Genomic DNA, 12,599 nt, shown 5'->3' on the forward strand with positions numbered 1-12,599 from the left:
TTTTGTTATACATCTTACTGTTAACCTGTTGATAATTACAGTTGACTTGAATTAAATAAAATGGTTTTACAATTGTGTAATTGAAACCAGATTATTGTACATTACACTTTGGAAAAATGGCAAGGAAAATTACAAGTTTGTAGATTTTTTTTTTGAGAAGCACTGGTGTTGAATGGATTTTATTATTGTGGTCCAACACATTTGCCTGAATGGCTTAATTTTAATAATTGAACTTCAGAATAATATTGAAGGTATTTTGGAATGTGCAAAGTTAGAACCATTTATTTTCTTTCTGCTTCTTACTTGCTCATCTTTTACGCTATTTTCAATATCAAAGAAAAAAAACGTACCATTATGATCCTGAGTGGTATCATTAGTTTCCTTCAACTAAGGAGGAGAGCCTTGGACACCTATCTGAACCAACAAAAAAGTTTTGTAAGTATTGATTTTTTTTTCAAATTACTGGATAATATTATGTTCCAGCAAAGAATATATACCAATATTCCTGTAACAATTAAAATGTTCACAGCTGTATCATCATAGGAAGGAATTGGGTTGATATGGAATTATTTTTAATGAAATTTCTCTATCATACTCTGTTATTTGTCCTGATAGATTTAAAAAAATTAAAGTAGTAACTTTGCACTTTTTTTCCTATGGGAGAATGTGCATAAGATGTTGGTTAGGGGAACAGAAAGTGGGTTCGGTGTACAAGAATGAGATTCCTGGATGAAATGTCTCCCGGGTGCAAGGGTTAGGAACATCTCTGAGTCTACAACATTAAGTTGAAGGGTGAGCAGCCAGAGATTGTGGTCCATATTGGTACCAATGACATGGGTAGGATGGGTGACAAGGTCCTGCAAAGTGAGTTCAGGGAGTTAGGTTGAAGGTGATTATGGAAAAGGATAGGTCTGGTCCTCTGGTTGAGTTTCTAAATTGGATAACGGCCAAATATGCTATCAGAAAGGATCTGACAAGTGTGGTTTGGGACAGGTTGTTTTCTGGCAGAGGTATACTTGGTAAGTGAGAAGCCTTCGAAACTGAAATTTTGAGAGTACGGAGTTTGTATGTTCCTTTCAGAATAAAAGACATGTTTAGGGATCCTTGGTTTTCGAGAGATACTGAGGCCCTGGTTAAGACAAAGAAAGAAATGCATGGCAGGTAGGAGCAAGTGAAGTACTTGAGTATAAGAAATGCAAGAGAACATTTAAAGATAGAAATCAGGAGGGCTAAAAGAAGACGAGGATAACAGATAAGGTGAAGGAAAATCCTAAGGGCTTTTATAAATGTACTGAATTAAGAGCAAAAAGGATAGCAAGGGACAAAATTTGTTCTCTGAAATATCAGAATGGTAATCTGTGTGTGGAGCTAAAAAAGATGGGAGAGATCTTAATTTTTTTTTTGCATCTGTATTTACTCAGGAGACAGACACACTCTTTATAGAAGTGAGGTCATGTACTGCATACATATTACAGAGGAGGAGGAGGTGTTTGCTGTCTTGAGGGCTTGAGAAGGTGTTCCCTTGGATCCTGTGGGAGGCTGGTTCAGAAATAACAGAGATACTTAAAGCATCCTTAGTCACCAGTGAGGTGCTGGAGGATAGCTAATGTTTTTATTTAAAAGCTCCAAGCATAAGCCAGGAATGAGCCTGATATCAGTAGTGGGAAGTTACTGGAAGGTATTCTAAGGGACTGGATATGCAAGTATTTGTATATTGACTGATTAGGGAAAGTCAACATGGCTTTGTGCATAGTAGATTGTCTCTAACCAATATTGTGTTGTTGTTGTCATTGTCCACCAGGAAAGTTGATGAAAGCAAGGCAGTGGATGTTGTCTACATAGACATCAGCAAGGCCTTTCGGAGGTTGGTCAAGAAGGCTCAGTTGTTTGACTGTCAAGTTGAGGTAGTAAATTGGATTTGACTTTGGCTTTGTGGGAGAAGCCAGTGAATTGTAGTAGATGGTTGCCTCTGTGACTAATGTGCTGCAGGGATTGGTGCTGGGTCCATTGTTTGTCATCTATATCAGCAATCTGGATGATGACATGGTAAACTGGATACAGAGATTGGGGATGTAATTGACAACGAGGAAGACTATTGATGCTTGTAGCGAAATCTGGACCAGCTGAAAAAAATGGGCTGAAAAACGGCAGATGGAATTTAATGCAGACAAATGTGAGGTGTTGCACTTTGGAAGGATCAACTAGGATAGGTCTTACACAGTGAGTGTTAGGACACTGAGGAGTGGGAAGATCAGAGGGATCTGGGAATATAGGTCTATAATTCCTTGTAAGTGGCATCACGGGTGAAATCAAAAGATAAAGTACAATACTCTACACGATCTTAAAAAGCTTTTGGCACTTTGGCCTTCATAAATTAATGAGTACAGGAGTTGGGATATTATGTTGAAATAGTACAAGACATTGGTGAGGCCTAATGTAGAGTATAGTAAGCAGTTTTGGTCACCTACCTATAGGAAAGATGTAAATAAGATTGAAAGTGCAGAGAAAATTTACAAAGATGTCGCTGGAATGTCAGGACCTGAGTTAAAAGGAAAGGCTGAATAGGTTAGGACTTTATTCCCTAGAACGTAGAAGATTGAGAGGATGTTTGTAGAAGTATACAAAATTGAGGGGTATAGATAGAGTAAATGCAAGCAAGTTAGGTGATATGACAACTGGGGGGGGTGGGGGTCATGGTTTAAGGATGAAAAGTGAAATGTTTAAGGGGAATGTGAGGATGAACTACTTCACTCAGGATGGTGAGAGTGTGGAACAAGCTCCCAGTGCAAGTGGTGGATGCTGATTCGATTTCAACATTTAAGAGAAATTCCGACAGGTACATGGATGGGAGGGTCATGGAGGGCTATGGTTCGGGTGCAAGTTGATGGGACTAGCCAGCTTAATAGTTTGGCAAGTTCTAGCTGGGCTAAAGGATCTGATTCTGTGCTGTAGTGCTCTTTGACTCTAAAGCTGTAAATCTTTCATAAATCTATTTGTGAATCTGGAGAGTTGTCAGCATTGTATATGCATCAGAAATAATAAAACAATCCTTATCTAAGATATTCCAGAATTGAACACAATGCACATATGATCAGATCAAAAACTGGTAGTTCTTTAACTATAAATACTTTGATTCTGCTATTGATCCTCATTGTGTTACTTCATTGTTTAGATATTGAAAGTGCAAGAGATTACAATGTTTGTTATTTCTGATCATCTATCAGAATTTCAGCATTTTCACCATGTGTGGTATATTACTATTATCAGAGCAGCACTGATTTTATTCTGCTCATTTGGTCTATGCATTTCTCTGTCTTTCCCTGTTTGTATTATCTGAAAATTTAACCAATTTGCATTTTTAAGTCAAGATCTATTCACTGACTTCCTTTAGTTAAATGGGTTTGTTGATTTGATTTTAAGTACATTTTGACGTATATCTGAATGCAAGCAAATGGACTCTGTACTTTGCTGATCTAGTTATTATAGACATGACTATTCTGACAATAGAACAGTGAAAAGTGTATTTTAGGCAAAGTACTCGTCACTGTGAAAGTATAATGTTTGTCAAAAATATGTCACATTCAATTATTCCCCACAGAAACTGAATTTGGAGATGATGCAGCAGATGTTTTCTTCAATTGAAGAAATGAAGTACAAAATTCAAAGCTTAAAGTAGGTTTATCTTCATGCAGCTTAACCTAATAAAGGAATAGTTATTTCTCAATTATACCAGTATTATGATGCAAGTTTAATCACTTCTGCTAGGTATATTGCGAGATCACAGATCCCACATGTACAGAAAATGAGATTTGCTGTACTTGTTTTATGAGCCTCCAGTGGGAGTTGACCTGCATTATGTGCACTGTACGAAAGCTGTACGAAAAATCAAAATGATAGAAGCTTTTTAAACTAGGGTAACGTAAGCAAATCAATTGCAAATAGTGCAAATGTAGTGAACGCAGTTGTAGAAAGAAATATGGTTGTATACGAAATATCTAATTGGAAAAGAAATACTAGATTTTGAACAAAATTCAAATGCAGTAGTACATTTGGTGGCCACTTTATTAGCTACATCTGTATACTTGCTCATTAATGCAAATATCTAATCGACCAATCATGTGGCTGCAACTCAGTGCATAAAAGCATGCAGATATGATCAAGAGGTTCAGTTGTTCAGATGAAACATCCTAATGGGAGAGAAATTTGATCTAAATAACTTTGACTGTGGAATGATTGGAATGATGCCAGATGGGTGGTTTGAATATCTCACAAACTGCTGATCTCCTGGGATTTTCATGCACAATAATCCCTAGAGTTTTATAGAGAATAGTGTGAACTGCAGTTCTGTGGACAAAAGTGCTTTGTTAATGAGAGAAGTTAGAGGAGAATGGCCAGACTGCTTCAAGTTGACAGGAAGGTGATAATAACTCAAATAATCATGTGTTTCAATGGTGGTGTGCATAAAAACATCTCTGAACGCAAAACACACAGCCTTGAAATGGATGGACAGAAGACCATGAATGTCCACTTTATTAGGTACAGGAGGTAATTGTTAATGAGGCCTGAAATATATTACTCTCCTTCAATCTCCATTGTTATACATTCTGTACCATTTTGATAAAATTCAATTTTCTTGGGTGAATGTTATAATTTTGCAAAATTAGTGGCTCTGTAATAAACCATTGATTATAGAATAGCATCATTTGCACAAGATAATAGTTTCATTAATCATTAGTTCTTCAAAAATGCAAACTTGATTTTTCTGTGCTATTACAATTGTAATGGAATACTTTTATATAATCCTGTGCACTTTGAACTCAAGTTCTCAGTTGAAGGGTGAAGAGAGGCCAGTTCAGTCATCTGGTACCACAAACTGAAAGTAAAATTGATTGAATCCTATAGTACTGCTCAAATGTATTTCTATAAGACTGACTTCAATGACATTTTAAAGATGTGCGAGTTGTATGAAGTAATATAAAGCAAAATAATTGGAAAACATTTCTTTTACCAGCACAGTACCACCTGAGCAAAAGGCAAAAATTGACGTACTTTCAGCTGATATTACAGAATTACACCAAGTGATAAATGGGGAATATCGTCACAAACAAGTAAGTGTACTGTTGTTTCTGGCAGCAGGCATAGAATAGGAAGCAAGGAGGGCCTTTTCTGGCTGACTGTCGGTGACTAGTAGTGTTCTGCAGGGGTTGGTGTTGAGTTGGCTGCTTTTTGCATTATATGTTAATAATCTGGATGATGAATTGATGGCTTTGTGCCATGTTTGCGGATGATATAAAGATATGTGGAGGGGCAGGTAATATTGAGGAAACGGGGAGTTTGTAGCAGGACTTGAACAGATTTTGAGAATGGGCAAGGAAATGGCAAATAGAATACAGTGTAGGAAAGTCTATGCTCATGCACTTTTGGTAGAAGAAATAAAGTCATAGACTATTTTCTAATTGGTGAGAAAATTCAGAAATTAGAAGTGCAAAGGGACTTGGGAGCCCTTGTGCAGGAATCTCCTAAGGCCAACTTGGAGGCTGAGTTAGTAGTAAGGACGGCAAATGTGTTGCTATCATACATTATATCAAGAGGACTAGCATGTAAAAGCAGGGATGTATTGCTGAAGCTTTAAAAGGCATTGATCAGACCACATTTGGAGTATTGTGAGCAGATTAGAACGTGTGGAATATAGAACATTACAGCTCAGTACAAGCCCTTAGTCCATGATGTACCAAACTTTTAACCTAGTCTAAGATCAGTCTAGCCTTCCGTCCTGCATAGCTCTCCAATTTCTATCATCCACTTTCCTATCCAAGAGTTTCTTAAATGCCCCTAATGTATCTGCATTTACCACTACCGCTGGACACTTCTGTCTTTGTATAAAGAAAAACTTACCTCTGACATTACCCCGCTTTACTTTCCACCAATCATCTTTAAAATTATGTCCCCTAGTATTAGCTATTTACACCCTGGGAAAAAGTCTCTGACTATCCAATTGATCTATGTCTCATCATCTAGTACACCTCTTTCAAGTCAGCTGTCATCCTCTTGCTCCAAAGAGAAAATGCCTAGCTTGCTCAACATATCTTCATAAGCCATGGTCTCTAATCATGGCAGAATCCTTGTAAATCTCCTCTGCACCCTCTCTAAAGCTTCCACATCCTCCCTATAATGCGCCGACCAGAACTCTATACAATATTCCAAGTGTGGTCTAAAATAAGGTTTACAGAGCTGCAACATTTCCTCTTGAACTGAACCCCTGACTGATAAAGGCCAACACACCATACACCTTCTTAATAACCCTATCAACCTGTATTGCAACTTTGAGATGTCTATGGATGTGAGCTCCAAGGTCCCTCTGTTCCTTTACACTGTTAAGATCCTGCTATTAACCCTGTATACTGCCTTCAAATTCAACCTTTCAAATTTTTCTGGGTTGAACTCCATCTGCCAGTTTTTGGCCCAACTTTGCATCCTGTCAATGTACTGTCACAATGTGCAGCAACCTTAATTAATACAGGTCCACAATCCCTTATCCAAAATCCTTGGGACCAGTTGCATTTTGGAATTCAGAATTTTTCGGATTTCAGACCCCGCCGCCCCCCATACCAAAAAACACGTATGCCTCAAGTCCCTTATTTAACCTCTCAGTGCAGTGGACTTTAGGACCCAGCAGTGCATCAAACCTACGTACATCCTCCCGTATACTTTAAGTCATCTCTAGATTACTTATAATACCTAATACAATGTAAATGCTATGTAAATAGTTATACTGTATTGTTTAGGAAATAAAAATTTATTTCCAACAAAAACATTCAATAAAACATAAAAATATACAGTTTCAAACAGAATGAATCAAACAAATGGTAAATGACTTATTGGAATAAATGTAGAACGTCACTCTCAGTGTCACTATAAAACTTCAGTAACTTGTCTTTCTGTTTATTTAAATCATATACAGTGGTAGTTCCAACACTATTTTCTTCAGTAAGACACCGCATAGACACACCACGATCAAGCTTCTGCAATAAGTCCACTTTCTGCGTTATTGATAATGATAGATGCTTCCTTCCCTTTTTCTCATTGTTACCCATAGGGGTATCTGCAGCTCTTTTTGACATTTTCACAGTGAAAGTAAACACAAAGTCAACAGTGAACACAAAATATCAGCGAACAGCAAATGCACATGTAACCAGTACGAGCGCTGAGCCACAACTGACGTCTGGCAGCCTCTGCTAGTGCTGCTACGGCACAACTGAGTGATGTCAGCTGTTGGCGAAAAAGAACTTTGGTTTTCAGAGCTTTTTGGATTTCAGAATTTCGGATAAAGGAATGTGCATGTGTATCCACAACTCCACGGACCTTCGTGTCAGCTGCAAACTTACTAACCAACCTTTCCATTTCCTCATTCAAATCATTTATTAAGTTCACAATAAAGCAGAGGTCCTAGAAAATACATGTGGAACATTATTGTTCATCAAATTCTAGGCAGAATGTGCTCAATCTACAACCACTTTTTATCTTCTATGAGCAAGGGAAACCAGTTCTTTATCCACACAGCAAGGTTCCCTGGATCCCATGCTTACTGATATTCTGAACGACCTTACCATGAGAACCTTATCAAAAGCCTTACTAAAATCCATATACATCACCATCATAGCTCTACCATTATCAATGTGCTTTGTAACATCCTCCAATAATTCAATCAGGTTCGTGAGTGGTGAATCTGTGGAATTCTTTGCCACAGGAAACTGTGGAGGCTAAGTCTTTACGTATATTTAAGACAAAGGTTGATAGATTCTTGATTGGTCAGTGCGTGAAGGGATGTGGGGAGAAGGTAGGAGGTTGGGGCTGAGGGGAAAATTGGATCAGCTGTGACGAAATGGTGCAGCAGACTTGATGGATCAAATAGCCTTATTTTGCTCCTATTTCTTATGGTGAGGCATAGCCTGCCTCTCAAAGCCACACTGACTATCCCTACTCAGACTATTTCTCCAAATGCTTGTAAATCCTGAATCTAAGAATCTTCAATTATCTGCCCATCACCGAAGTAAGACTCACTGATCTACAAACCTCAGGGTTATCCCTACTCTCTTTCTTGAATAAAGGAATAATATTTGCTACCCTCCTAACAACTGGTACTACTCCTTTGATTAGTGAGGATGCAAAGATCACTACCAAAGGTGCAGCATTCTCTTCCCTTCTTTCAATAGACAATAGGTGCAGGAGTAGGCCATTCAACCCTTCAAGCCAGCACCGCCATTCACTGTGATCATAGCTGATCATCCACAATCAGTATCCAGTTCCTGCCTTAACCTCATAACCTTTGATTCCGCTATCTTTAAGAGCTCTATCCATCTCTTTTTTGAAAGCATCCAGAGACTTGGCCTCCACAGCCTTCTGGGGAAGAGCATTCCATATATCCACCACTCTCTGGGTGAAAAAGTTTTTCCTCAACTCTGTTCTAAATGACCTATCCCTGATTCTTAAACTGTGGCCTCTGGTTCTGGACTCACCCATCAGCGGGAACATGCTTCCTGCCTCCAGCGTGTCCGATCCCTTAATAATCTTATATGTTTCATTAAGATCCCCTCTCAGCCTTCTAAATTCCAGAGTATACAAGCCCAGTTGCTCCAATCTTTCGACATATGATAGTCCCGCCATCCCGGGAATTAACCTTGTGAACCTACGCTGCACTCCCTCAATAGCAAGAATGTCCTTCCTCAAATTTGGAGACCAAAACTGCACACAGTACTCCAGGTGTGGTCTCACCAGGGCCCTGTACAGCTGCAGAAGGACCTCTGCTCTTATACTCAGTTCCCCTTGTTATGAAGGCCAGCATGCCATTAGCTTTCTTCACAGCCTGCTGTACTTGCATGGTTGCTTTCAGTGACTGATATACAAGAACACCTAGATCTCGTTGTGCTTCCCCTTTTCCTAACTTGACTCCATTTAGATAATAATCTGCCTTCCAGTTCTTACCACCAAAGTGGATAACCTCACATTTATCCACATTAGACTGCATCTGCCATGCACCTGCCCACTCACCCAGCCTGTCCAAGTCACCCTGCATTCTCATAACATCCTCCTCACATTTCACACTGCCACCCAGCTTTGTGTCATCGGCAAATTTGCTAATGTTACTTTTAATTTCCTCATCTAAATCATTAATATATATTGTAAACATCTGCGGTCCCGCACTGAACCCTGCGGTACCCCACTGGTCACCGCCTGCCATTCCGAAAGGGACCCGTTAATGGCTACTCTTTGTTTCCTATCAGCCAGCCAATTTTCAATCCATATCAGTACTCTGCCCCCAATACCATGTGCCCTAATTTTGCCCACTAATTTCCTATTTGGGACTTTATCAAAGCTTTCTGAAAGTCCAGGTACACTACATCCACTGGCTCTCCCTTGTCCATTTTCATAGTTACACCCTCAAAAAAATTCCAGAAGATTAGTCAAGCACGATTTCCCCTTAGTAAATCCATGCTGACTCGGACCAATCCTGTTACTGCTATCCAGATGTGCCGTAATTTCATTTTTATAATTGACTCCAGCATCTTTCCCACCACTGACATCAGGCTAACCGGTCTATAATTCCCTGTTTTCTCTCTTCCTCCCTTCTTGAAGAGAGGGACAACATTAGCCACCCTCCAATCCACAGGAACTGATCCGGAATCTATAGAACATTGGAAAATGATTCCTAATGCATCCACGATTTCTAAAGCCACCTCCTTAAGTACCCTGGGATGCAGACCATCAGGTCCCAGGGACTTACCAGCCTTCAGACCCAACAGCCTATCCAACACCATTTCCTGCCTATTATAAATTTCCTTCAATTCATCCATTACCCTAGGTCCTTTGGCCACTATTACATCTGGGAGATTGTTTGTGTCTTCCCTAGTGAAGACAGATCCAAAGTACCTGTTCAACTTGTCAGCCATTTCCTTGTTCCCCATAATAAATTCACCCGCTTCTGTCTTCAGGGGCCCAATTTTGGTCTTAACTATTTTTTTCCTTTTCACATACCTAGAGAAGCTTTTACTGTCCTCCTTTATATTCTTGGCTAGTTTACCTTCGTACCTCATTTTTTCCTCTGCGTATTGCCTTTTTAGTTACCTTCGGTTGCTCTTTAAAAGTTTCCCAATCCTCTGGCTTCCCACTTGTCTTTGCTATGTTATACTTCTCTTTTATTTTTATACCGTCCATTACTTCCCTTGTCAGCCACGGCCTCCCTTTACTTAGGATCTTTCTTCCTCTTTGGAATGAACTGATCCTGTACCTTCCGCATTATTCCCAGAAACACTTGCCATTGCTGTTCCACTGTCATCCCTGCTAGGGTATTGTTCCATTGAACTTTGGCTAGCTCCTCCCTCGTAGCACCATAGTTCCCTTTGTTCAACTGTAATATTGACACTTCCGAGTTTCCCTTCTCCCTCTCAAATTGTAGATTAAAACTTATCATATTATGGTCACTACCTCCTAATGGCTCCTTTACCTTGAGGTCCCTGATCAAATCTGGTTCATTGCACAACACTAAATCTAGAATTGCGTTCTCTCTGGTACGCTCCAGTACAAGCTGTTCTAAGAATCCATCTCGGAAGGACTCCACAAACTCCCTTTCTTGGGGTCCAGTACCAAACTGATTCCTCCAGTCTACCTGCATGTTAAAATCCCCCATAACAACTGTAGCATTACCTTTGCGACACGCCAATTTTAACTCTTGATTCAACTTACACCCTACATCCTGACTACTGTTTGGGGGCTTTCTGCTCTGTTGATTCTGCTGTCATTCTTAACTTTTCTTATTCTCACTTTCCCTTTATCTCTATCCTTATGTTTCCAGTTTGTCCCCTCCCCCACAATACTTAGTTTAAGCACACCCGTGTTGCGGAGACAAACCTGCCTGCCAGAATGCTGGTGCCCCGCTTATTAAGGTGCAACCTGTCCCTTTTGTACAATTCATCCTTACCCCGAAACATACCCCAGTGGTGCAAGAATGTAAATCCTTGCTTCCTACACCAGTTCCTCAGCCACACATTCAGATCCATTATCTCCCTGTTCTTTCCCATAGTATTTTCTCATCTGGCCCCAGGAACTTGTCTATCCTAAAAAATTTTCAGAAATTCCAGCACATCTTTTGTAACTGCAACATGTTATAGCATATTACCCTTTTTTAAATTGCCCTCACAAATGTCAACGTCCCTGTCACTGGTGAATTTTTTTTTTACGTCGCATCCGGACGATTTCCCTCCATGCCTCTCTGACGTAGTGGGGAACTGCGTAGGAGGCAAGTTACAGCAGTGGTTTGCCATTGCCTTCTGCCATGTGAGTTTCCAAAGAAATCACCAGCTTGTAATCCAGCACGGATGGAAAGCGTGCAGGGGAGCTGGCTGGATTCGAACTCGGGACCTTTCGTCCCGAAGTCCGATGCTGATGTCACTAAGCCACCAGCTGAGTCCACTGGTGAATACTGAAGCAAAATGTTCATGAAGGACCTTTCCTCCCACCTTCTTGTGTCCCAGCTCTAAGAAAGCATGTGTTGGCATTGGAAAAGGTCTAGAGGAGGTTTACGAGAACAGTTCTGGTATGAAAGAGTTAACATGCGAGGAGAGTTTGATGGCTCTGTGCCTTTATTTTCCAGAATTTAGAAGAAACAAATATCTCATTAAAACCTGTTGATTATAGAAAGGCCTAGATAAACTGGACATGCAGAGAATATTTCGAATCGTAGGAGTGGTAGTGTCTAGGACTGGAGGGCACAGACTCGGGATAGATGGATCTCCCTTTAGAACAGAGATGATGAGGAATCTCTTTAGCTAGAGGGTGGTGAATCTGTGTAGTGCATTGTTACAGTCAGCTATGGAGGCTAGGTCACTGGGTGTATTTAAAGCAGAGATTGATGTCCTCACTAATTAAGTATCTATCAAAGGTTATGAGAAGAAGGCAGGAGAATGGGGTTGAGAGGGGAAAATAAATCAGCAACGATAGAGCAAACTGGATGGGCCGAATATCCTGATTCTGTACCTGTGCCTGATGGTCCAAGTATTTGCACTTCTCCTTTAAAAAAAAATAAATAATTGGACAGCAAATGTTTTCTACCACTGTTCTCTTCATTTTGTTAGCAACTTGAAGTAATGTAGCAGAAGATTACAAAGTTCCTTCTTCATCATCATCATCATCATCATCATTATCATCAGGTGCCATGCCCAGTTTGAGCTTTGCCTGCCATGGCCCACACACGCCTGTTTCGGGTCAAGTGGATCAATTCATTGGTATTCATTTCCAGATCTCTGGCTGCTGTCTCCATCATCATTTGTCTTTGTCTTCCTCTTGCTTTCTTCCCTTCAATCTTTCCTATAATTACTGTGCATCCTAACTTCTCTTTCCGAATCACATGTCCAAAGAAGTCACGTTGCGTTTTCATGATCTCATACATTATTTCTCTTTTTGTGTTTGCTCTGTTCATGACATCCTCGTTAGATATTTGTTTCATCCATGATATTCTTTGCATCTTCCTCAAAAACCACATCTCTGCTGCTTCAATTCGTTTCTTCATGTTACTAGATATTGTCCAAATTCTGAGCCATGTAACA

The 12,599-nt window shown here is 39.9% G+C and overlaps 1 protein-coding gene across 2 annotated transcripts in view; it reads left to right on the top strand.

Annotated features, from left to right (window-relative positions):
* Positions 1 to 12,599, top strand: part of nuf2 (UF2 component of NDC80 kinetochore complex) — a 79,212-nt gene that overhangs the window by 38,322 nt on the left and 28,291 nt on the right. For both annotated transcript variants that reach the window (XM_063064911.1, XM_063064912.1), the window contains 3 exons: positions 338 to 435; positions 3,599 to 3,672; positions 5,012 to 5,108. In XM_063064911.1, the coding sequence (XP_062920981.1) occupies positions 338 to 435; positions 3,599 to 3,672; positions 5,012 to 5,108 (269 nt within the window). The remainder of the gene's footprint in view (positions 1 to 337; positions 436 to 3,598; positions 3,673 to 5,011; positions 5,109 to 12,599) is intronic.

This window comes from Mobula hypostoma, chromosome 12 (assembly GCF_963921235.1).
Source record: "Mobula hypostoma chromosome 12, sMobHyp1.1, whole genome shotgun sequence".
NCBI lineage: Eukaryota > Metazoa > Chordata > Chondrichthyes > Myliobatiformes > Myliobatidae > Mobula > Mobula hypostoma.